Genomic DNA, 25,327 nt, shown 5'->3' on the forward strand with positions numbered 1-25,327 from the left:
TTTAGGAGACCATCAGCGGCCACCATGCTGCTACAATAGAGGAGACCATCAACAACATACAACCCATAAAGGAGTTGTCACACACTTACACATGTCTCACACTTCTAAAGTCTACTTTAACTAGATTTGTAGTACCACAACTCTCATATATAAGTAATGTAAACTATATAAGTAACATATAAATAGTAAAGGTAAGTCTGAAAGGAGACCACAACACTTACGCATCCTGGTCCGGGAGACCATAGCACCCATATATCATCTAGATACAACCATACTTCCATAAGCATAGTCATACCTCCAATACTTCTATATCGAAAGAAGTATGGAAACATTTTATATGGCACAAAATTCAACTTTATATGAAACACGTAAAGTCTTTCAGAGGAATTTCACTTAATTTGAAACATTTTCGGGAACAGTTTGTTACTCTTCGACTACTTCTAGTACTCTTCTGACTTACCAGCCACGAAAACGAAGCAAATGAAGATATTGAAGGCCCAACAAGAGTTGGGCTCTAGGTTTGAGCTCCTCCCTGAATATTGGTCTTGTTGCTAGCTATTTGAACCCACCCAGATTCTATAGAAATCAAAACTATTGATTATTGTGGAAGAAAATTTAACTAGATCCCAATCATCTATGTCAATACAATGAGTAGAACTACAATCCTTGAGTGGGTTGATGTCGCAATCTGAAAAAATCAATTTCACATTTTTGAAATTGGGTCTCATCTTCGTTTCTCATCTTAACTTAGGAAAAAGATGAAAGATAAAGCTCATCGATCTAAGCCTAGTGTATGAAGTGTGGGTGTAAAGAAACTTATCAACGTACTTCACAATAATGAGATAAACTCATATCAATTAGGAGGCTGTCGATTAACAACAGACATGGAATCAGCTCGCTAGTACTGAATTATGATTACCATTGTACTGGCATGATATGATAATGTACACTCAGAATTTAGAACTTAAAGAGTGAGGAGAGATCGGTGTGTTCACAGACTAACTAGTACAATATGATCGATTACATGTATTACGACTAACTAGTACAATATGATCGATTACATGTATTATGCATTGCTACTTTTAGTATGATGCATTACATTCTTTGTTTTGGATGATAAGAATCCCAGCTGGTCGATCAGTGCTGGTGGTGGTATATATCCCAGCTGTTTTAACTAAACCCCAGCTGAAATCCAATGTATTATATATCCAGCTACATGGAACACGTTAAGCCTTTCATTGGCGTATTAATAGGTTTTTTGTTTTTTTATTTGGAGAATGATGTATTATTAAGCTTAACAGAAGAGTCAGAAATAGAGAGAGAGAACGCCAAAAGAGACAAGAGATTCCGGACTTCCGGTGACCGACTCAATCAAAGCAAAAGGCAACGGTTATGGAACTCCATCACATTTTTCTCTTCATGAGATTTTGCTCTGGTGTGGACCAACTTATTTGCAAACTACCAAATGAGATTCTCTCATCTCAATTGTGAGTTTTGGATGTTAGCTACCTAACTACATGAGTTCGCTCACCAAAACAACACTATCCCTTTGTGGGAAAGCCAACCCCCTTAAGAAACGCCTCCTCCAAGAGAAGATAAATAAAGAACATGAAAAAACCAAAATATATAAGAATAAATAAGGTCTTAAAAAAACAGTTATAAGAAGTGTTTTCTGATGATTAAGTAAAATCCTTATTTAAATTCTAATCGGGTATGTTACCTATCCTATTCTAAATTTGATTCTCGGTCTTATGATGGCTGTGTAATGTGTGTGTTTATCAGAGGGCAACATGATCTACTATACTGATCGTGCTAATAGGAATACATACACGTATATATGTCTGTATGGTCGTGTGTGATGATGTGACACTTGAAAAGTAAAGATCATATTTAATGAATGCGAAGACAGTTAATTTAGTTAAAAGAAAAAAACAACGATGAAATATATTAAAATCAACGTCAAGAAAAGACAAACCACCACGATATATTTTTTAATGAAAGACGCATGATGACGATACCACACTTTACTTATCAGAAAACGAGACATTTTCAAATCAACTTGGGAGCCCGTGAAACAACAATTGCCAATAAAATTAAGGACATGACCGGATTGATTGACTTGACTTTCGTTCTCATATAGTACGGTTTTGTATTTTTCGTATTTTTATAATTTATTGACATAAATTACGGGACCTATATAAAGTTCATCTATTTTATACGCTGAAACCGTTAGCTTATCCGTTTAAAGCTACGTGCGCATGCATGCATGCATGCGGCGCCAGCGAAAGCGCAAGTACGCAAAGATTTTCCTTTTTTTTCTTTGGTCCCTTTACGATATAGATAATGTAAATTAAGATTAAACAAACTATAAGTTAGCACTAACCATTATATAAGAGTGTGATAAACACCCAACCTCATAGAATATCGTGCACCTTTGTTAACGCCGTAACTGAACTCCTCGCCCCTCCGTGAAGTCTCAGAGACCTATAATCGACCTTTACCAGGGACACGGGAGACACGTGTCAGACGTGCAGACCCTTTTGATATGCAGCTCGGTAACGTGTTTGAGGCCACCCTCGACGCTTCACAGCCGGTGGGTTGTTGAGGGAAACTGGAGTTACGTAACTGCCCCTGCAGTTGGGGATTAATTACACTAACGCCTCAAACAAACAAAGGTTGAAACATGTTATCAGGAGCTCTGGGACTTTGCGTTTGGTTTTCTTCAATTCCATTTTCTCTCACATTGACACACTTTCCTGAAGAAGAAGAAGATGACCTCTCATGTTAGCTCTGTTTTCTACCTAACTGGTCTTCTAGGTAACCTCTCCAATTTTGATTCCTTTCTCAAATCTTTGGTCCAATTTCTGCTTTGAATTGAACCAACATTAGAGAATAAAGTGGCACTCTCTGTGGGAGATTGTTAGGAGCATGTTTAAGATTTCGGTTTCGCTCTAAATTGAAATTTTCCTCAATTATGTGCTGTTTGGTTCTGTTTTCAGCTCAGTTGACAAGATCTGTTTTACTGAGATGATTTTGGGATCATGTGAGAGGAGGTGTCTGTTTTAGCTGAAAAGTGATTTTCTCTACTTACATTTCTCTAATTTGCCTGAATTTTTCTATATGGCAGGTGATTCCATGACATGGGGCCGAGAGTGATCAAGATTTACAGAGCTTGATGATTTTGGTGAATTGGGTAAGAATTGAGATTTAGCTCAGAACTGGGTCTATACATGTGTTTCTCTCCTGACATTTTCTCAAAAATTCCTCTGTTTTTTTTTATGGCGGATAATTACAAAATTAGGTTTTTTTTTGTTTTTACTTTTACTTTTACTTTTTTATATCTGTACTCTCTACCTTTTGGTCTCCATCTGTGTTCTCTCACCTAAAATTTCTCATCATTTTGTTTTTTTTTCCCCTCTCTATGGCAGGTAATTCTAAAGCTTGATTTCACTGAATTCAGTGAGCTGAGGAAGACATAGAAGCCGAAGGCAGAGGAAATCTAAAATTTTAAGGTCCCTGAGGATGGATATGAATGAGCAGAGGAAAGATGCCTTACATGATTGGGCTTCTTGCATTGCTCCAACAACTCTTGACAGTCCTAATCTCCCAAAAGTTTCCCAGCAACATAGACACCATGAATTTTATAAATTCCCGTTTGCGTTACAACCCATTGAAGGGAATAATGGAACTGGACCTGGTGGTGCTGGCAACACACTCGAGATGTCGAGAGAGGTTCCTTGTATACATCTCCTGGCCCTTGTGCATGCTGCCTCTAGTGCTGCACAGAAAACTGCTGTCATGCATGGAGAACATCAGTGTAAGTTGCAAGACAAATCTAATTTTTTTCTCATAATTTTCATTTAGTGGTTTTATTATCTTAAACTTGAGAAAAGCATTTTAAACACACTCACTCCCCAAACTAAACAAGAGGGGAAATTAACTATATATACGGAAAATGAAATACACTATAGATCAATAAAAATAAAGTATGTTGTTTTTTGTTACCTCTCTTGCTGAATGGGCCAATGTTGCTATGCAGATGATTTTCCCTGCCACCTTCCTTGTGATCTGAATTCAGCACCTGAGACCACCTTTGGCCAATTTGCACCCATAACACCAGAGAAGGCAAGCTCAAATGTGGATCATAGAAAAAACCAGCAAATAGAAGAGCAGATGAATGCTGGTGCTACCTCATGTGAAATCTTCGAGCAGAGAAATAATAAAGATGTAGCAAACCCTGCTACAGATTTTTCACATGCTACTCCTTCCACACAGCTCCAGGAGAATAGCATCAACAAGGAAGGGGACAATAGCATTGACTTGAATCAGACACCGCAGCTGAAACAAAGGAGGAGAAAGCACAGGCCCAAGGTGATTAGAGAAGGCAAACCAAAGCCAACACCGAAACCTCCCACTACTAAGGAAACTCCTGTCAGAAGAAAGTATGTGAGGAAGAATGCACTAGACAAAAATGCAACTCCTCCCCCACCAAAGGAACTGGGAGAGTGCACCGATTTAACTAAACCAAAATCTACCAAGAGATCATGCAGAAGGGTGTTGAATTATGACATGAAAGATCCAGGAGATGACATATCCTCTTTACAGAAAGACACTGCCACACTGTACCCTGCCAGAAAAAGTTCCATGGAGGGAAGAGAGTATGTTGATTGTCAAAAAGACACTGCAGAAGGAAAAGCGACAGTGAGAGCTCAAATTGGTCATAAAAATGCTGTAGAAACTGAGTTGGATGGTGACACTAGTTCCTCTTTACAAAGGCCAAATGACTCTAACTGCAGCTCATCCATGATTCTGACACAAGAAAATGAACAACTGAATGGATCCAAGAGAAAATATTCTAGTGCTGTTGAGCAGACAGAGCCCAGACCCCAAAATTTTCTCGGAGTTCACTACAATAATATGCCAGCATATGAGAACATGATGTCTTATATGCATTTTCCATACATATACAAGAAGAGGAGGACAGATAAGGGATGTGCTTCTATCATATCCAGCACATCATGTCATGTGACTATGGCAGAAAATGTTTGGAGACAATCAGAACTGCAAGATGTTGAGACTATCCTGCCTTCATATCGAACACAAAGTTCAAAAAGGAGAAGATCAAAAGCTCCAACACGGTTTCGTGACTTGGCTTCTCTAATTAGAACACCAGAGCACATTCTGCTCCAGAGTACCTGTCTCACGAAACCACCGGCTGATGTTAATTGGCAAAGAGCAATGAACTGTAACTCAACTCAGACATGCATGGATGCCCTAGTCCCTGAAGTGGGTGACACACTAGCAAAGAAAAAGAGAACAAAAAGAAGCACTCTTACCAGTTCACACCGAAGTCTTGTGCTATACAAGAACCAACCATTAGTTTCTGGATCATCAGGTATGCCGATAAAATTATGTTCCCATATGAGTTGTTGCTCATTCTGGCAATCGAAATTTACTTGGTCATTAATTGTAGGTGTTCCACCAGAAGTAGCATGCACGCAAATACTTTCTGTTGATGCTATTGCTGATCAATTAAAATGTTTGAACATAAATAGAGAAAGCAGCAAATTTGCATATCAGGGGTATAATGTTGTCTATAATACACAAGATCAAGAGAACAATGCATTGGTTCTTTATAGAAGAGATGGCACTGTTGTACCAATTGAGGGGGCGTTTGATCCTATCAAGAAACGCCGGCCACGACCTAAAGTTGACCTTGATGAAGAGACTGATAAAGTATGGAAGCTGCTAATGGATAACATCAACAGTGAAGGCGCTGATGGAACGGATGAACAGAAAGCAAAATGGTGGGAAGAAGAGCGTAGAGTGTTCAAAGGTCGTGCTGACTTTTTTATCGCACGAATGCATCTTGTGCAAGGTACATAGCTTTTAATTATAATCCCTAATTTATCTGCAAGGAAATTTATTTTGGAGAAAAGTTAAGTTCAGTTGATTATTACAGTATGGTAAGCTAGCTAGACAATGCAGTATTAGTGGCATGCCAATTTTTAGTAACCATACGGTAAGTGAGTTGGGTACTGTGTTTAAGTTCTACTAAAACATAAAATCTAATGATGAAAGCAATACAAAAGACACTGCAATTGAAATTACTTGGCAAGGAAGGGAAACACATACTTCATCAGACTAATAAAGAACAAGAATTATTCAACTTCAACCTTATCTTATGCATGCATCCTATGTAGCAGGCTAAACAAATTTTTGTTCTATTATGCTAATCTGAAGTACCCTGGTCCTCCGCATGTGTACATGTACACAAAGTGAACACTAGCGTCATGTATAGATAGTTACATATTTACATACTAATAGTATTATATTTCCGCAGGAGATAGACGCTTCTCTCCATGGAAAGGATCAGTTGTGGACTCGGTGGTAGGAGTTTTTCTGACTCAAAATGTATCAGACCATCTGTCTAGGTGAATACTTTTTGGGCATATACCTAAAGATTCAATATTAGACAACGCTTAACTGGGAAAACTTACCTAATTTCCTCCTTTTATGTTTTTTGTAGCTCTGCATTCATGTCGCTTGCTGCACATTTTCCCCTGAAGTCAGTGAACAACCAAAATGCATCCGATGAAAAAGTTGCGAGCTTAGCAGTAGATGAACCAGAAGTGTGCACTAGTGAGATTTCAAACCAGCCACTTTGTGATTTTAGTTCCGTAACATTCCATGACACTGAGCATAGTGAAGAACAAGTTGTCAACAGCAGTGAGAACACAGAAACCACTAGTGAGGGAGTTATCTCTACAAATGAACCCGACTGCAAGTTAACACCTTCATTGGTTAACGGGTCCGCCACCAAGAACCCAAGAACAGCATCAGAATGTTACATAGAGGAAGACTTGAGAAAACGATGTGATATAGTTTCATCTCAAAATTCTGTGGATTCTTCAACTTCTCAGACTGTGGAAAAAACAGGATTATGTGAGAGCAACTCAGAGACAGAGGACGCACCTGATACATGTCAAAATGGCAGTTTGGATCATTCCACTTTGTTTTTACAGAAGGCCGAAGTCCACAGTGTCAGAAACAGCCATTTGTCACCTCATGACAATTTGAATTGTGAACTTCATGAGCCGATATGCATGCAGCATGATGACGAAAGAATATTTATAGAGAGCGGTGGAGCATCCCAGGACGCTTCCAATAATTGCTGTATACATAACATCCCCAACCCAGAAGTAGTGCAAGTTGAGTGCTCTGAATTGTTTGAAGAGGTAATCCATTCTTCTAATATTTCCAAGAACAAATATGAAGACAGTCCGGGGGAACAGAGTGTACTAACAGCAGAATCTGTGAGTCAAGATACAACAAGTAATAAGCTTACTGTCAATGATCAAGATGCACAGAGATGTTTCAGTGAATCATGCACTTGCATTCAAGAAAAAAGTAACATGATTCAGTCTCAATTCAGGGTTGGTGGGAACCCAAATAAGGTTTACGTACCTGCTGAGAAGCATACAAGTAAGATTCAGCAAAGTTGCAACATTTCTGAAGAGACCACAGATATTATGCATAAGGAACCTGAGTCAGATTTAAGCTTCAACGAAGTCAGTAATGTGGATGCTGCTACCTCAAAGACAAAGAACAGAAGACCTGGAAAAGACAAAAAGGCTCAGCAGGACTGGGATAAATTAAGAGAACGAGCAGAACCAAATGGAAGAAAAAGGGAAAAAACAGCAAACACAATGGATTCCGTGGACTGGGAAGCTGTAAGAACTGCAAATGTGAATGACATTGCCCAAACTATCAAAGAAAGGGGGATGAATAATAAGCTTGCAGAAAGAATCAAGGTAGTTATAACTATACTGTAAAATTATAATTAACAAATTCATTTACCCATACACCAGAACACCAACATGAGTGAGATATTTGTGCAGGAATTCCTTAACCGGTTACTTAGAGAACATGGGAATGTTGATCTTGAATGGTTGCGGGATGTTCCACCTGACCAAGCAAAGTAAGCCCATGGAAGTAATACAGGCCAATTTTCCAATTATGAAAACCAACGTCTAGAACTTATTTACTTACTTGCATGTGTCATTACAATTTCCATGGCCATGCTCCTAATGTAGTGAAATTATTCATCAAACTTCTGTGGTTTGTGTTCCATATGTGTTTGACATATGCATATGCCTGTAGAGAGTATCTGCTGAGCTTCCGTGGACTGGGGCTAAAAAGCGTGGAGTGTGTGAGGCTTTTAACACTTCACCATCTTGCTTTTCCGGTGAGTATCATATATATCAAGTATGTCTGAATAATAGATGAGGCATCTCAACATATATCATTTTGTTTTGGTAGGTCGATACAAATGTTGGACGTATAGCTGTACGGCTGGGATGGGTACCTCTTCAGCCCTTGCCCGAGTCACTGCAGTTGCATCTTCTAGAACTGTTAGTATAATGAGCCACCATGTCACTAATGGAATTTATTTTCACATAGATCAACATATTACTGATGCTTCTGTCTCTCAAAGGTACCCGGTGCTGGAATCCATACAGAAGTACTTGTGGCCAAGACTTTGCAAGCTTGACCAAAGAACCTTGTAAGTACAAATTCTTATTCTTTCCCCCAATACACTAGCATATTTATATAAATGATCTTGCAGATTCCGAAAACAGAGTTTGGTCTTCAATAAATCAGATACCAATAGGCTAAACCCTTTCAATATATGCTAACAGGTATGAGCTGCACTACCAGATGATAACATTTGGAAAGGTATGTTGTGTTGTCTCGTGATATAAACATGAAGTGAATTCCTCTTTCTGACCACAGGCTTAGAATTTATAAAATGACACTTGTTGATGCAGGTCTTCTGCACGAAAAGCAAACCAAATTGCAATGCATGTCCAATGAGAGGAGAATGTAGACATTTTGCGAGCGCATTTGCAAGGTTTGTACACTAATTGCTCCAGCTATGCATTTAATTAAAGTCACAAATTCCATCATGTAGGTATTTCCAATAGATAAGAAATGTGTTCATTTGTCCACCACCAATAAGAGAACATCCTGATAAGTAAAACTAGTCCTAGACAAATATATGGTTAAATAGGGAACACAACAGTTATGACTTTGCTTTATCAAAATCTGGAAACATACGTAGTTCAAGAAAAAAGGGAAGGATTTGTGAATCATATTGTTATGTAATAAAAGGCCCATTATTGGCTATCCACCAACCCTCAGTCTAGTGAAAACTATGGACAAACACCAAATATCGTATGATATTAACCAGCCAACTAATAATCCTTATAAAATGCACTTTACAGCTATTTTATTTGACAGATTTACTAATAACGTTTATTGATGCAGTGCAAGACTTGCCTTGCCAGGGCCCGAGGAGAAAAGTATAGTGAGTGCAACAGAAGATAGAAATACGTATCGAAATCCTGGTGAGATCAACAACAAAATTCCTCTACCTATCCCTCTCCCTCTCCCTCTCCCTCATCCTCACCCAACAGAACAGTTGGGAGGAAACCAGCAACTTGAAGCAAGCCAACAATCAAGACCAAAGTCTGCACCTGGTTATACTGAACCTATTATTGAAGAGCCAGTATCACCAGAACCAGAGTGCACACAGATAGTAGAAGACATTGAGGATTTCTATGAGGACCCAGATGAAATTCCTACAATTAAACTTAACATGGAACAGTTCACTCAGAACTTGCAAAATTATATGCAACAAAACATGGAACTTCAACAAGGAGAAATGTCAAAGGCATTAGTTGCTCTAACACCAGACGCTGCATCCCTTCCTACACCTAAGCTTAAGAATGTGAGCCGACTACGAACTGAGCACCAAGTGTAAGTATGCATTGACATCACTCTAATTATTTCAAGAAGATTTGAACCATGTCTAACTTTCAAGCCAAGAATCACATCGACAGAACAGTGATAATCTAGTGCTTGAAAGTCTAGTTACTTAAAAACCTAACAAGAAAAAAAAGGGCTCCATAGTTTTGTAGACCATGATATCACTATGATGATATCACCTAACAATGACACTAGCATTTTTGTGTTGCTAATCCTTGTTCTTCATAATGCAGCTATGAACTTCCTGACTCACACCCTCTTCTAGATCGAGTAAGTAATATCTACAAGCTAAATATCATTGTTTAATGGGATAAACTTTGGCACTCCACTTTAGCACTTGCACTAAGTTATGGGAAAGTGGAGTGCCAAAATCATGGCTAAGTATTCGTTTTTTTTTTTTCCTCCTTTTGTTTTGGACATGTACACTAAAAATTTTAACCCCAAATCTGTCTCTGTGCCTAATACAGTTGGGGTTGGATAAGCGAGAACCTGATGATCCATGCAATTACCTTTTGGCCATTTGGACACCAGGTAAGCAGATGATATAGAAAACCCAAACTATATAGATATTCTTAATATGGTAATCAGGTTACCTAGTTTCCCTTTTAAGAACTTAACCTAGGACCATATCTTTAGGAACCCTCAGAACAGTCCCAACTCCCAAGTGTGATAATGAGTACTATTATCATCTGTGCCACTAAGAAAATGGTTTAAGAAATGCTCCCCTCAGAAGGTGGCCTGACCGAAGCTAATATATTTTCTATTATTTCCATAAGTTTAATAGCCGAATCAAACTAACTTACCTTGGTGTTCATGCCAGGTGAAACAGCAAACTCCATTCAACCTCCAGAGAATAGGTGTAGTTCTCAAGAATTCGGCAAGTTGTGTGACGATAAGCAATGTTTCCAATGCAATAGTGCACGGGAAGCACATTCACAAACAGTTCGAGGGACTCTCTTGGTAAGAATATGCTAATCAAACTAGAAATACTGTCATAGCCATGTATAACTGTTATAGCCACCAATAACTATAACCGTAGCAAAAGTAAGACAATGAAACATTTGTAACACCAATATAAGATGATGACAATAACACATGTTTACTATTCTTGAATTACATCATGGACAGGTACCATGCCGAACAGCAATGAGAGGGAGCTTCCCACTTAACGGCACCTACTTTCAAGTTAACGAGGTGAGAGATTATTTTACTAGGCTCAGTTTACTTCTTTTCATATCTTTACTTCTTTTCATATCTTACTGAATCTATTTCAAGTTTGGGGATATTGATTACATATGATGTCCAATGCAGGTATTTGCTGATCATGATTCGAGCCTTGAGCCTCTTGATGTTCCAAGAGGCTGGTTGTGGAATCTGAATAGGAGAACTGTGTACTTCGGAACCTCAATACCGACAATATTCAAAGGTAAAGATTGTAAAACTTTAAACTCTTATAATTCGGACTACTGATATAACCAATTTCTTATCTAATGTGCTTCTTCTTACCAGGGTTAACAACACCAGAAATTCAACATTGCTTTTGGAGAGGTATGAAAATATGCTGCTTATTAGTTTCATTTATAACTTGTATGCATGACATTCTCCCCTATTTACGGGATATAGTTATCTCTACACATATTCAAAACCTTATCCTTGCAAGGGATGTAAAACCTACTTCCCTTCTAACATATAAGAGCTAGCGATATTTCATATCTTTCCTTCTGATGAATTCCCTTGACATAGCTCTTGTACTAGCATTTTGTAGGTTCATGGAAAAAATGTACAGAATGACTGAATGAGTGTTACAAGGATTTCTGGCTTCGTACATGTATCTAATTACTGCAAATATTACCATATTACACTTTACTAAGAATGGAATTTTATAGTAGCTTATCAAATGTGTTTTATTTCACCTTTTATTGGACTTTGGTTTTATGTCACAAATTGCGTGTAGCAAGTTCCTTAGAAACCTACGGCCAAATCAAATATATGTTCCCTAAAGAGTTGCTTAATCGATGTGCAGGATTTGTGTGCGTGAGGGGGTTTGATCAGAAATCAAGAGGTCCACGTCCTTTAATGGCCCGGCTGCACTTCCCAGTCAGCAGGTTGGCCAAACCAAAAGGCAAGAAAGAGGAGTTGCCATCCCAAAATTTTCAAAAAAAGTATGCCTAGAGAGCAGTAGAGCACCACAGAATTGAGATCGAGTGGCAGCTAATTCAGCTATTGTAAATCGGCTAGTTGAGAATAGAAAAAAGGTAGTTTTAGTTTTTGTATCCTCACATGAACAAGGAGGGATTTGGCCAAATTGTAAAAACAACCAGCATAATCCAATAGATGTCATGCAGTTTTTAATATAATCGCTTTTGCTTTGAGCAAAGTTACCGAAGATTGTAAGCTTTTTTTTTTTGGCTGAAAGATGATGGAGAGAGGAATGACCCCCTAACACTCTATTGTAAGCTTAATAGATTAGAAGATAGTGCAGGGAGAGCGAAATACAGTGCACAAAAGTTTCTTCTGGCATTCTGAAAAAAAGCTCATAGCATTTCCAACACAATTTGCTTCCTATTCATATCGCAAATTTGTGTATCTGTGAATGAAAATCCCTCGGTTTGTGCTATTTCCGACCAACTTTTGCCGGAATGAATTATTCAGACGAACTTTTAACAGAATCTAACAAAGATATCAACAGCAACATCACTCGCCTCACCGAAATTTCAAATAAGCAAATTCCTAATTGCTAAGAATCCTAATTAAGATGCAAAACCTCACAAGCAGAATATGAAATCAAATATGATATTACACAAAGATTCTTTGTACCGATTACGATAAGATTAAAATAGAGGTGTGTGTACCGTTGAATCTATATGGTGCTTCCGATCAATTGTCGACGGTAAGATCTCAACACTTCAGGCGGCGGAGATGAAGCTCTGAGAGAGGAGAGATACAGGAAACGAATAAGGAAATTTCAAAGGTCCGAAGACGAAAAGACAGATTCAAATTCAGATGAGAAAACGAAGCGTACCTTTCGAATTGCTTGGGAGCTGAATCTCCGACGACGGAGACGCTCGGACTTCACGAGATCCAATCGGAGAAAGAGAGAGTTAATTATGAGTGTGTGCCTTTACCGCCATTTTCCTTTTTTGTTTCCCGCCCAAAGTGAATCAGTTTTTCGATTTAGGGTCACGTGTCGGGTTGCGAGCCACGCGTGGTTTCCAAAAAATATTTAGGAAAAAGAGGTCAGAATTTTATTGAAACACTAAAGAGAAAACGACTAGTGCTAACGAAGTTTGGCTCAGTTGACAAGAACGGGTTTGTGGTGGAGACCCTATCCAAGTTTGATCCCCGTTACCAACAAGTCTCGTTGGTTCGCGATCTATAAATTCTCTTGTGGAAATCTATAGCTGGAGGCTGGTGTAACAGGTACGTGTCTACTGTCAGTCCTTCAAGGTTGAGGTTGCAGGTTTGCCCTAACGATTGTGGTGTAGCATAACCAAGCTCTCACCTTACTTTTTGTATAAAATAAAAAAATAAAAAAACGACCATCACCTTAAATTTTATCTTTAAACAACCTTTGAGGAGGAGCTTCCCATTTCAAAAGTATAGTCGTAAACGATTCTATTCAGCTTGGAATTAAAATAGATGTAGCGCGCTACTCAACCTTATAGAACGAATCAAATTCCATGTTTCAAGTAATTTACCGACGCGGACTTAACTACTTAAAACCCTTCTAACTTCTCATAGATATGTACCGACGCGGACTTCATATCTAAAATAGATCAGAGGAAGAACTTGAACATGTTAGAATGTAATTCACCGACGCGGACTTAAAAAACATCCTAGCATGCAACCTATGACTCTTTACCATTCTAGTTCATGTTTACCGACGCGGACTTAGCACAAACAATGGCACATATTGATTAAGAACAAGTCATAAGTTGTCAATCACACATAAACACAATTTAGATCGTCGAAAGCATCATCAATTACACAAACAACTCAAGTGTACAAATCTGATTTTCATGATCATAAGAACAAACTCAATCAAAAATCCAACTCATGAACACAAACGAATAAGAGAGATGGAAACAAACTAAAGTAATTGAATAGATAATAAAAGAAAACATTAGGTCTGAGTTTAGATTACACTTTGAGTATTGAAACAAGGAACTACGCCGAGGATTACAAAGGAGAAGGCACGGCAAGAGAAATCCTAAAACTAGGGTTTGTGTTTGGAGAAGAATTTCTGAAGGAGAAGAACGACGTTATTTCTCTGCGGCAAAGAGCGACCCTTTTCACGTCTCCAACTTCTCATATATATAGGGAACGTATGAACAGCTTCTATTAGGGTTAGAGAACCCTCAATTTTCATTCATGGGCTCGCCGTTATGGTCTGGGCCTTGAAATTGAAGTTTCGGTCCAAATCAGAAATTCGGGCAGACTGACCTTTGGTCACTCAAATGGTCATAACTTCTTCTCCAAAATAGCTATTGACGATCCGCAAAAAGTTCTGGAAACTAGACTCTTCTAGCTTTCCGTTGATATAAGGCTTGTCTCCTAGATCATTGTAAGCTGATCACAATACTCTATCGAAGTTGACTGACTATTCCTGACAGATTTTATGATTTCTTTCCTTGCACCATATGGATTCCTCTTCCTTCAAGATTTCTCCTCTTTTGCTTCTTTTGTGCTCCTCGGCTTTATTCGCAACCTAAAAACACAAACTAAGTTAAAATCAATATTGTTAAAGGAATTACATAGCTAAATAGGGTCGGAAATACATTATAAACGTTGCATAAAATGCACCTACCATTTGCATAGAATAAATGGGAATAGAGGAGGTCACATATTGCATAAGAGTGAGCCTACCAGCCATACTGAGAGTTTTACATTTCCAGCTAGCAAGCCGGTTTTGAATTCTATCAAAAATACCCTCATAAGTATGTTTGTTAATTCTTGTATGAATAAGAGGGACACCAAGGTATCTACCAAGATCAGAAGTGAGAGGAGATCCACATTTTCTACTGATTTCACTAGCAAGAGATTTACTAGTATTAGGAGAGCAAAAAATAAGGGATTTTTCAAAACTTACAGCCTGACCAGAGAGAGCACATAAGGCATCTAAGCAGCCTTTGAGCACATGAGCTTGAGTAGAAAAGGCCTCAGCAAACAACATCAAATCATCAGCAAAAAAGAGGTGGGACACCTTAGGGCCAAATTGAGAGGCTCTGACTGGTTTCCACTTACCAGCATCAACAGCAAAACTTATAATGTGAGAGTCTTTCCATGCAAAGAACAAAAATGTAAGGAGATAGAGGATCCCCTTGGCGAATCCCTCTCTAAGCCTTAAAAGAGCTGGTCAATTCACCATTAAAACAGATTTGAAAACTAGTGGTAGTGATGCAACTCATAATCAAATTGACAAGATGAGGAGGAAATTTTGTATCATGCAAAACTTGAGCAATAAAAGACCAACTTAATCTGTCATAAGCTTTTGATAAGTCAACTTTCCAAGCAAAGAAGCCCAGCATACCTTTAGACTTTTTAAACTTGAACAACATCTCTTGAGCAATCATAATATTGTTTGAAATTTGTCTACCAGGAACATAGTTGACTTGGTTTGGACTAATGAGATGTTGCATCAGAGGCCTAACCTTAGCAACAATAATCTTAGAGATAATCTTGTAAACAGTAGTGCACAGGCTGATAGGTCTAAAATTGACCATATGTTGAGGTCCATCAATCTTAGGAATAAGGGAGATAATAGTATGATTCAGGCCAGAAGGAATTGAACCAGAACTAAAAGCCTCATTAACAATTTGAAAAATCTCACCAGAATAGACAAACCAATGGTGCTGAAAGAAAACGGCAGGAAAGCCATCAAATTCAGAAGCCTTAAGACCTCCAATGGAGAAAAGAGAATTCTTAACATCCATCAAGGAAATAGGCTGAGAGATATCATCAAGGAAGCTTTGCTCAATTTCAGGGAAGGATCTGGAAATAGAGAATCTGCAATTCATAAGTTCCTGTGCAAAAAACAGATTAGCAAAAAAATCAACAGCAATATTTTTCATAGACTGAGCATCAGAAAACCATTTGTCATTGCTATCAAACAATCCTTCAATCTTATTTCTTCTCCTTCTAACCAGAGTATCAAATGGAAAAATTTAGTATTTCTATCCCCCTCTTGAATCCATTTATCTCTAGACTTTTGCTTCCAGAATAAATTCTCCTGGTTAAGAAGCTGCTCATATTCTTGAATTAACTCAGCTTCCACATTGATGAGAAAATGATTGCTAAATCTGTCACAAGCTTTTTGAATACCCCCAATTCTGGCCAAAATTTTCTTTTTTCTCCAAAATAACTGACCAAAAACCTCCTTATTCCAAACTGTCAATTCTGGCCAAAATTTTCTTTTTTCTCCAAAATAACTGACCAAAAACCTCCTTATTCCAAACTGTCAAAGTAGAAGATAAAGTTTTCAATTTAGAAGTAAAATCACCAGAGAGGCCATTCCATGCAGAAACAACAAAATCAGAGTAGTTGCAATGAGAAAATCACATTGCCTGAAATCTGAAAGGCCTAGAAATAGGATTAGAACAAAAATTTGACTCAGATTGCATGATGATAGGGTAGTGGTCAGATCTTGTTTTAGGAAGATGTTGAATAAAAGCCTCACTAAAAATAGTTCTCCAAGAACTGCTGCAGAAGGCCCTATCAAGTCTTTCTTTAACTCTACCATTGGATCAAGTAAAACAGGAGCCTATAAAACCCATGTCAATCAAAGCATGACTATTAATCTAGTCTCTCAACCCTCCAAAACGACCAGAGAGATGACCATCACTCTTATCAGCAGCAGAAATTAATTCATTAAAATCACCAATCAGAAAACAAGGGATAGCATGAGTAGCAATGAAACCCATGTCAATCAAAGCATGACTATTAATCCAGTCTCTCAACCCTCCAAAACGACCAGAGAGATGACGATCACTCTTATCAGCAGCAGAAATTAATTCATTAAAATCACCAATTAGAAAACAAGGGATAGCATGAGTAGCAATGAGATTATCAAAATAAGGTCATAGAGAATCCCTAGAAGAATGATTAGGACTTGCATAAATAACAGAGAGCATCCAATCAGGTTTACCAGGCATAGAGACCTTAACTGAGATGGACTGAAAAAATTCTCAGCAATAAAATCCACATGGATATTGTTTTTATTCCAAAAAATCCATAACCCATCAGAAAAACCTCTAGCCTTAACCACTCTATAATCAGAAAAACCAATGGCCTTTAAAGCATTCCAGGCCTTATTGAACTGAACTTTAGGTTCACAAATAGCCAACATATCAACAGCATGCATTTTAACAAGATCAGAAATAGCAGACCTAAAATTTTCATTCCCTACACCTCGAGCATTCCAAAACAAAACTTTTAACATTGGAAAAGAGGATAGGAAAGAGGGAGCTAGTAACCCAATTAAGCAGAATGCATTGCCTCTCCATCAAGAGAGGATAAGCTTTCATCAGCAGAAATTCTACCATTATCTTTAAAAATAGATTCAACGAAGGAAACAGTATCCATGGAAGGAGAATCAGTCATATCAAACTTAGGTGGAGGCTTCTCAGGGGGCTTAATACCTAAAGAGGCCTCAACGCCACTACCTAAGACATTCAAACTCACATTATCAAAGGAGAGCTTTTTTGAAATATGAGGTTGCTGCTTAGAAGTATAGCTGAGCCCTTTGGACTTTCTTTGGTACTGAAAATCAGTCTTAGAACCACTGCTACTACCCACATTGGAAACATCTTTCATGGGAATTCTAGGTTTCAAAGAAGCAGAGCTGGTCCTAGCCTTAGTGCTGAGAGGAGGCTTACCAGAAGAAAGGTTAGGCTCCTTCAGAACCACCGAACTGGAGTTAATAGGGCTAGAAGCGGCATGCTTCTTCTTCTCAAAACTTTGCCACAATTTTACAACTGGAGGAGTGGATTCATGTAAAACAGGAGAGTTGCTCAGATCAGAAGCATTAGAGACATAATCATGTTCTTTAAGCTTTTGAAGAACGAAAATCTAGAGCCTCCACCTGAAGACTTCTTGGATCCACTTCCATCATTAGATTTCTTCTTATTCATGTAGCTCATAAGCATCCATGGCCCCATATCATCCTTGATCACTTCACATTGAAGATTAGATTCCTTATCAAGCTGCATAGAAACATCAGAAGCAACAGATTCTTCTACATTCTCAGAGGCAGACACATTATCACATGAAACATCATTGGAAGTAGCAGGATTGTCAGTGGACCTAATAGAAGGGCACTTCTCCTTAGCATGACCAAAACAACCACATTCAAAGCAAATAAGAGAAATCCCCTCATACACCACATTATAGGCTACAGATTCAACTTCAACAAAAGGACGCAGAGGTTTGCTTAAATCAACTTCCACACATACTCTAGCAAACTTACCCCTAGTTTGTCCAACAGTAAACTTATCCACCTTAACTACATCACCAATGATTTTTCCAATTTTGGCAACAGTAAATTCCTTGAAAAACTTCACAGGCAAGCCAAAAATCCTAACCCAGAGAGCCATTTTTTCAATAGATTCAGTAAGGGGATCAAACTCAGGCCTATACTGCCTAACAACAAGTGTCTGACCTGTTAAGATCCAGGGACCCTCGCACAGAGCATAATTCATATCCTCTTCAAAATTATATTTCACAATATAATAATCATTAGGCAAATCAATAAGTTTCCAACCTCCCTTAACTTGCCACTTACGTCTTAAACCACGAAGAATGAAATCAAAGGTGTTTGTAGAATTAGGTTTTCCCATAAGCTTAACCACAACGGCACATCTCCAATCAAAATCAAGCTTATTATGAACTTTCTCAGAGAAAGAAACATTCAAGCCATGCTTACCCTGCGTGTAGGAACAGTCATCATCAGTGAACTCAAAGTCTTCAATCATAGTTTGATGGTAGCGCTCCGTGGAGTTTGTGAGAGTACTAGTATAGGACTGAGTCAGCTTCGTAGGAGCTAAAATCTGAAGGCCAGGAACCGGATCCTCCATTCTTAGAGCTTCTAGGTCAGAGCTGATATCACCACCAGCTTTCGAGCGTTTTCGTTGAGCCATAACTAGATCCGAGGATCTACTACTTCCCAGAGGAGCGGCGGAGAAAATGAACGGTGGATTCGCCACTAGAAATCACAAAAAATCCAGGAAAATCGACAAGAAACGAAGAGAAAATTGGCCAAAACGAGCAGGAGTTCAGAAACGGCTAATTTGGGGAAGGCGCGTGAGGCGCGTTCTCTAACAAACTAGCGAAAATTAATTTTTTGTAAAGAGCCCTATTTTTATAATGAGCAACTTCATTAGCCACAAGAACATTATCAATGTTTAAACGACCCGGCACAAAAGCAATTTGAAAAGGTGAGATGATATTCGGAAGAATAACTTTCAACTTGTTAGCAATCACCTTAGAGCACAGCTTGTATATCATATTGCACAATGCAATTGGTCTCAGATCGATCCCCCATTGTTTCAGGCTGATCAACTTTAGGTATCAAACAAATGTGTGAAGTTAATTTGCTTGAGTAGATTACTTGTATGAGCTTAATTTTTACAGGCTCTGTAACATCGATATCGGTTCTAAATGGTCTCCCAGTAATGTTGGAAAAAGAGAGGAGACATACCATCCGGTTCAGGAGATTTTATAGGATACATTTGAAAAGAGAGCAATTCGCACCTCCTCCTCAGTATACAAAGCACAAAGGCTCCTATTCATACCACTAGTCATACAAGGCTTAATGGCATTGAGTACAACGTTCACTGCCTCTATGTCTATGGGAGTTGATGTAAACATCTTAGCAAAGTACTCAATTACTACTCTTTCCATTCCATCGATCTATCATCATTATCATATCGTCTACCGTTAGAATCAAACAATCCTACCAAATTGTTCTTCCTCTTTCTATTAGCAGGTTGAAGAACTCGGAATTCCTATCTCCCTACCCTATTGTAACCAAGTTAATTACTTCTTCCCTTTGTTTCCAAAGGAAAATTCTACAATGTGTTAATGCATGTGAATGATATGATGTATCAACTTTGTAAATTGAATCCTCATACTAGTAATATTAATCCATCAAAGTTGTAATATAAGTTCTTAAAGTTGTAAATTTCTCTAGTTACAACATTAGTTATCATGTGTGCTTAAAGTAGTAAAATATAGTTACAACATTAGTTATCATGTGTGCTTCAAGTAGTAAAATGTATGCTTAAAGTAGTAATTGTGTCATCAAAGTGATTAAAAAAAAGTTGTTACAACTTTAAGGACTCGTATTACAATTTTAAGGACTCAATTAATTATCACCTTAAGAACAAATGAGGATTAATGTTGTAATTAATTTTTTTACAACTTTAACGACTTATATTACAACTATGAAAACTAATATTACTATTTTGAAGACTCATTTTACAACTTGAGTACAAAGTTGATGTATCACATGCATTAACACACTCTAGCCTTACGCGTTTTCAAAAAGCCCATTCTTGAGCCAATGAGTTGAAGAATACACTAGCTTTGTTTGATCAAGATGACTTGGTGAATACTTTCGACACTACCTGGGATAAAATATCTTGTTCTGAAATGAATGTTCGGGTGAACAATTTCCGACTCACACAACATGTTAATTAGCAAAGTCATGATGGAATATTTTTGATAAAAAGCAAGTACTCTGAAAGTAAGATAGATAAATAAGCATAAATGACAAGTTCTTTGCATGACACATGTCAGATTTTGAGTTGAACTTGACATGGGGATTAATTAGTACTGAGAATTATTAGCTTAGGTAATTAGCCTGGCTTAGGAATCTTCGGTTTACGTTTTCAGTAGTAATTGGGGGTGTTGTAGCCGTAGGAGTTGAGGCTGAGATCAAGGGAGGTGCGAGCGCCGCCATTGTAGCCATCCCAGCCACCGGAGTAGTAGCCGTAGCCGCTGCCGCCCTCGGAAGAGGTCTTGGTGTTGCCAAAAAACCCCTCACCGTGCATGGGGAACAGTGGGAGGGTTTCAATCTCCTGGTGATGATCTTCTTCTTGTTCCATGAAAGTTTGTTCTTTCATGTTAAAGAAAGTAGTGTAGGATGAGGAGGAATAAGGGTGAACACTGCCGCCGACCCCTGACCAAAAATTGTGACTAATGGATCCACCGACTCCAACAGCAGTGGCACCAGTTCCCCCTCCAGCTGAGATTGAAAAATCCTGGTTCAAAAGAACATATTAAGTACAAGTAATGCACTTATATATATATATATATATATATATATATATATAGATATATAAGCTCCAACAAGATTGCCCTAAATAATAGAGAAATGGTTTTTTACTTCTACAATTTACTCAGAAGGGCCAATGTTCCTCAATATAGAAAATTCGTGGTGAAATGTGTGAGTGTGAAAATTAAACTGTGATCACATGGGTTTCTTGTACAATTTGTTTGCTCTTTGCCATTAATTAACTTGTTGTAGCAAATTAAGACATAAAAGAAACACCCTTTTTGGTTTCATCTTCAAGTGCTTACCCTAAAACTTTTCTGCATGTCCATAGATCCATAACCACCATAGTTTCCCATCTGCCCATTAATAGCAATCATACCAGCTGAATAAGCAGAAGCAGGTGCAGAAGAAACCCCTAAAATTCAAAAGACCCAACTTACGAATAAGAACTAAAAATCAAGGGATCAAAAAGGTTAAAGTAGGTCAATTTGGTACATTACCTTGACCAATGTTGGAGATGTTGGAGTACTTGTTGTTCATGTTCATATACTGATCCTCAGGCTTCCAATTAGTACCATTACCATTCCCAACAAGCCCTGAACTTTGCATGGGAACATGACCATCCGAAGTGAACTTCTTCATCTGCTGCCTCTCCCGAGCCTTGTGGTTCTGGAACCAGTAGAAGACGTTCTTTCCCTCGATCTTTCCGTACTGTCTCAGCTGGAAACGGATCATCTGAATCTGCTCGTTACTTGGGGACCTAACACCCTTGTTGTAGTAAAGATCATTGAGGATTATTAACTGATCATTCGTGGGAGTCCATCTGGTAATACTCTGCCTGCTACTCCCAGCTTCATTGTTGTTTCCTCCGTCCTCAGTTAGTTGCTGTGTCTGTGGTTCCATTGGTGATGGGCTGAGAGAATGAGAGAGATTGAAGAGTGGTGATGATGATGAGAGAGAAAGGTTTGCTGTTAGGAAAACTGGAGTTGATGAAATGATTTTGGGATTGGGGATTGGGTTTATAATGTGGAGGGAGATGTAGGCATGTGAGAGTTGTGAAACGAAGAGAGGAAATGAGAACATAGAATGAGAGAAATATCTGAGAGAGAAGGACTGAAGTTGACAGAGAGGTGTTAATAGAAGGGGAAGGGACAAAAGAGAGATGATCAGATGAAGCTAGGAAGGATATGGTTGGAATTACTGTGATGGAAAAGGCATATGATGCACTTTCAAGTTTGAAATATAACAAAAAATATGATTGTATTGTGGTGTGGGCAGGGCATGATACGAAGTGATTTATTGGATTGGAAAGAAAATGAAAGAGGGGGAGAGGCTTCTGAATGAATGAATGGGCATAAAAATTATGGTGGGGGTGTTTTATCTAACATTTCAATTGAGGTCCCAAGAGCTAGCCAGACCCACAGAAATATTCTTGTTCTTTACCCTAGCTAGGGTTATTAATTGGTCACGGGTTTGCAGATGTAGGTTCCACTCTGTACTCGAGTCTCTTTCCCATTAGGGTTTTTATTTTTCGGTTCTGATCGAGAAGCCAGGATAGATCTTAAGCTGATCATCAAATCTTCACTGTGAAATTTCAGACTCTACAATTGGTGGAATTTGAATACTGCTAACTTCTATATGTGCAGTAGAATTAATAATCTGCTGAGCTATGTAGCTGGGAATTAGGTTACTGATCCCCTTTTGGAAATTGAATTAAAGCAAGCAGTTCTAGATTTTTCATTTACAGCACAGCTAGCGATTTGATAAAATGCATGTTTTCGATCTGTAATTCTATGCATTTTGAATCGGTGATCCCTTTTTTCCCCCACATATATTCAATAGATCCATGTAAGCCTCACCATGAAAGTCTTGTGCCGATACGTTAACAAGAATTTTGAATCAAATCTAGTTTGATTTTGAACGAGAAGTTTGGTGTGGCTAACCACGGTACGTCATTAACACAGTTGGTTTGGTGGGATTCACCTCCTTTTTTATTTTGTCATATTATAGTAGTGACCTTATGGGTCTTCCCTAATTTCGGTTTTCCTAGTTTTGTTTCGTTGTTATTTTGTTATGAGAGGTTTTGGTCTAATCCCCCTCTCTTGATATTTTTCTCTTTTCTTTTTTAATGCATAAGAGTGTTAAGGGGTCATTCCTCTATCACTCATCTTTCAGCCAAAAAAATAAAAAATTTGAACGAGAAGATACGATAAGTTACTTTAGTAATCAATGATTACTTGAATACAAGACACTCGCAGTTTCAATTTGATCTGGGTGTGTTGGATGTTGGTGAATTCCCGAGAATTTAATAAAAAATAAGGAATTGTCAATTTCTTAGGACTGTTTCCCTCGTTTGGATTCTTATCCCATATGGAATTAGCAATTTCCACGAGAAAATAATCATGGAATTTGGGAGCTTAAATTCCCTATCTACTTGAATTCCTCACAAAATAGGTGTCATTTGTCAATTCCCTCAGCTGAAGTTAATCTAAATACAAATTCATGTCATTTTAAAATTCTACATCATGAAATCCAAACAATAGAATTCTCAATTAATGGAATTTAAATTCATGAAATTGTAATTCCCATGATTTTGAAATTTCTATGAAAATTGAAATTACTTCATCCAAACACAACGTAATGGTTTGTAGACTTGTTGTATACTAGTATACATTCGTGATCAATAAACAGAAACTCACTTGTGTATAGGCTTGAAAGTGTATATTGAGTTATTGACCATGAAAGTGTGTGTGCGCGCGCGCGCGGGGGTGTTTTTGAGGAGCACTGTATGTTTTAGGAGAAAAAAATCAATCTGTCTGTTATAGGCCTAGAGCTATGGGGAAGAATATGTGCATCCCTGCTTCAAAAAATTTGTTATCGAGCCTCACAATTATATTACAATCCTTAAGGCAACCAACTAAAAATATCCATGATCTTTTGGTAAAAAGTTTAACTCTTGCAAGTGAGAGATCTTGGACTTGTATGAATGCTCCACACTAACAGAGATAGAAAAGATGTAAGGATCGACCGAATCAAAAATTCAATAATTAAGCTGTGTACTTACAATTTCTTGAAAATGCAGGGATGCACTTACACATTTTCTCTGCAAGAGTTTTGAGGCTTTGAGAGCCATGAGACTAGATGGAACAAGTTAGGATTATGAGAGGCATCACATATATATGTGTACCATGCATACAGATTGGATTCAATTGCATGGGTGAAAGACTGAAAGCAGAAGTGTGGAAATTTTGGGGTTTAGGAAACTATACTGGTATGTGAGGGCTGGACCAATTTCATATCTATTTATCTGATACATACTAGTTACAGATTAAATGGTTTGGTTTTGATCAATTTCATCTTTAGTAATTTGCGGAAACTCAAATGCTTCAGCCTTAACCCTATAAATGATAAATGCATTTTTAAAAGGGGGCACAAACTCAATGTAGGAAGAAGAAAGAAGTAGCAGGATAGTGAATGATAGATATATGAAGGCGACATAGAATCATAGAGATAGGGCAACCCTAAGTTTAAGAGGTAAAGTACAGAGGTAACATTCCTTGGCCAGTACTATACAATACTTCCATGAATGATATGGTGTCTGCAGTGAGTGCAGTCCTTTAACCTACGAAGCACGCGTCCCAAAATAAACGCCAAAGCCAATAAATAACAAATGTGCTTGTCGATCATGTAAGAGCAGTACTGTATAGGATCATCATCGATCAAAAGCTTCATCATTCTTTGCCTTTGTACCATCCTAATTCTTAGTCCTTCCAGACCAGCAATATATATATATTTCTGCGTGTAATATCCATATATATAGCACCCACAGCTATATGGTCACTGGTCCTTATTCAAACAACGAACACCCTTTCTAGGTTATAGTCCTTATTTTATTTTTCTCTGCTGGAGAAAATAGCATAATCTGTTGCATATAGGTTTCTGCATGATCATGCAAGTGTATAAAGATGCATCTGCCTATTCTACATGTAAAATCTCTTCTTGAATTCAACCAGAACTTGCAGCAGTAGCCTCAACATTCCTCCTTCTAGTTAAGCTTTCTCTCTTGATACTGTTGCACGTACATCTCCCTCTGTCTTTCTCTCAATTCAACTTTTGCAGATTCCATAATTTGTTTCATATATGCTGACACTATCATCATGAAGATGCCTTTCCTTATCACGCATTTACATGGAGATCTTGGGACTCAGAGTCTCTCTCTCTCTC

At 38.1% G+C, this 25,327-nt stretch overlaps 2 protein-coding genes across 2 annotated transcripts in view; both read left to right on the top strand.

Moving 5' to 3' along the window:
* The window catches only part of LOC101310880, a 1,534,871-nt gene that overhangs the window by 974,932 nt on the left and 534,612 nt on the right, over nt 1-25,327 (top strand). The gene's annotated exons all lie outside the window — the stretch shown is intronic.
* LOC101304455 (protein ROS1-like) lies at nt 2,721-12,045 on the top strand. The gene is made up of 20 exons (XM_004293445.1): nt 2,721-2,817; nt 3,128-3,193; nt 3,429-3,817; nt 4,040-5,878; nt 6,344-6,434; nt 6,530-7,814; nt 7,902-7,981; nt 8,164-8,248; nt 8,323-8,414; nt 8,498-8,566; nt 8,703-8,739; nt 8,832-8,914; nt 9,331-9,822; nt 10,065-10,101; nt 10,299-10,362; nt 10,652-10,791; nt 10,960-11,025; nt 11,143-11,257; nt 11,341-11,379; nt 11,855-12,045. Exons 3-20 carry the CDS (start codon nt 3,523-3,525, stop codon nt 12,001-12,003), a joined length of 5,058 nt encoding a protein of 1,685 aa, XP_004293493.1. The 5' UTR covers nt 2,721-2,817; nt 3,128-3,193; nt 3,429-3,522; the 3' UTR covers nt 12,004-12,045.

Source organism: Fragaria vesca, linkage group LG3 (assembly GCF_000184155.1).
Source record: "Fragaria vesca subsp. vesca linkage group LG3, FraVesHawaii_1.0, whole genome shotgun sequence".
Classification (NCBI taxonomy): Eukaryota; Viridiplantae; Streptophyta; class Magnoliopsida; order Rosales; family Rosaceae; genus Fragaria; species Fragaria vesca.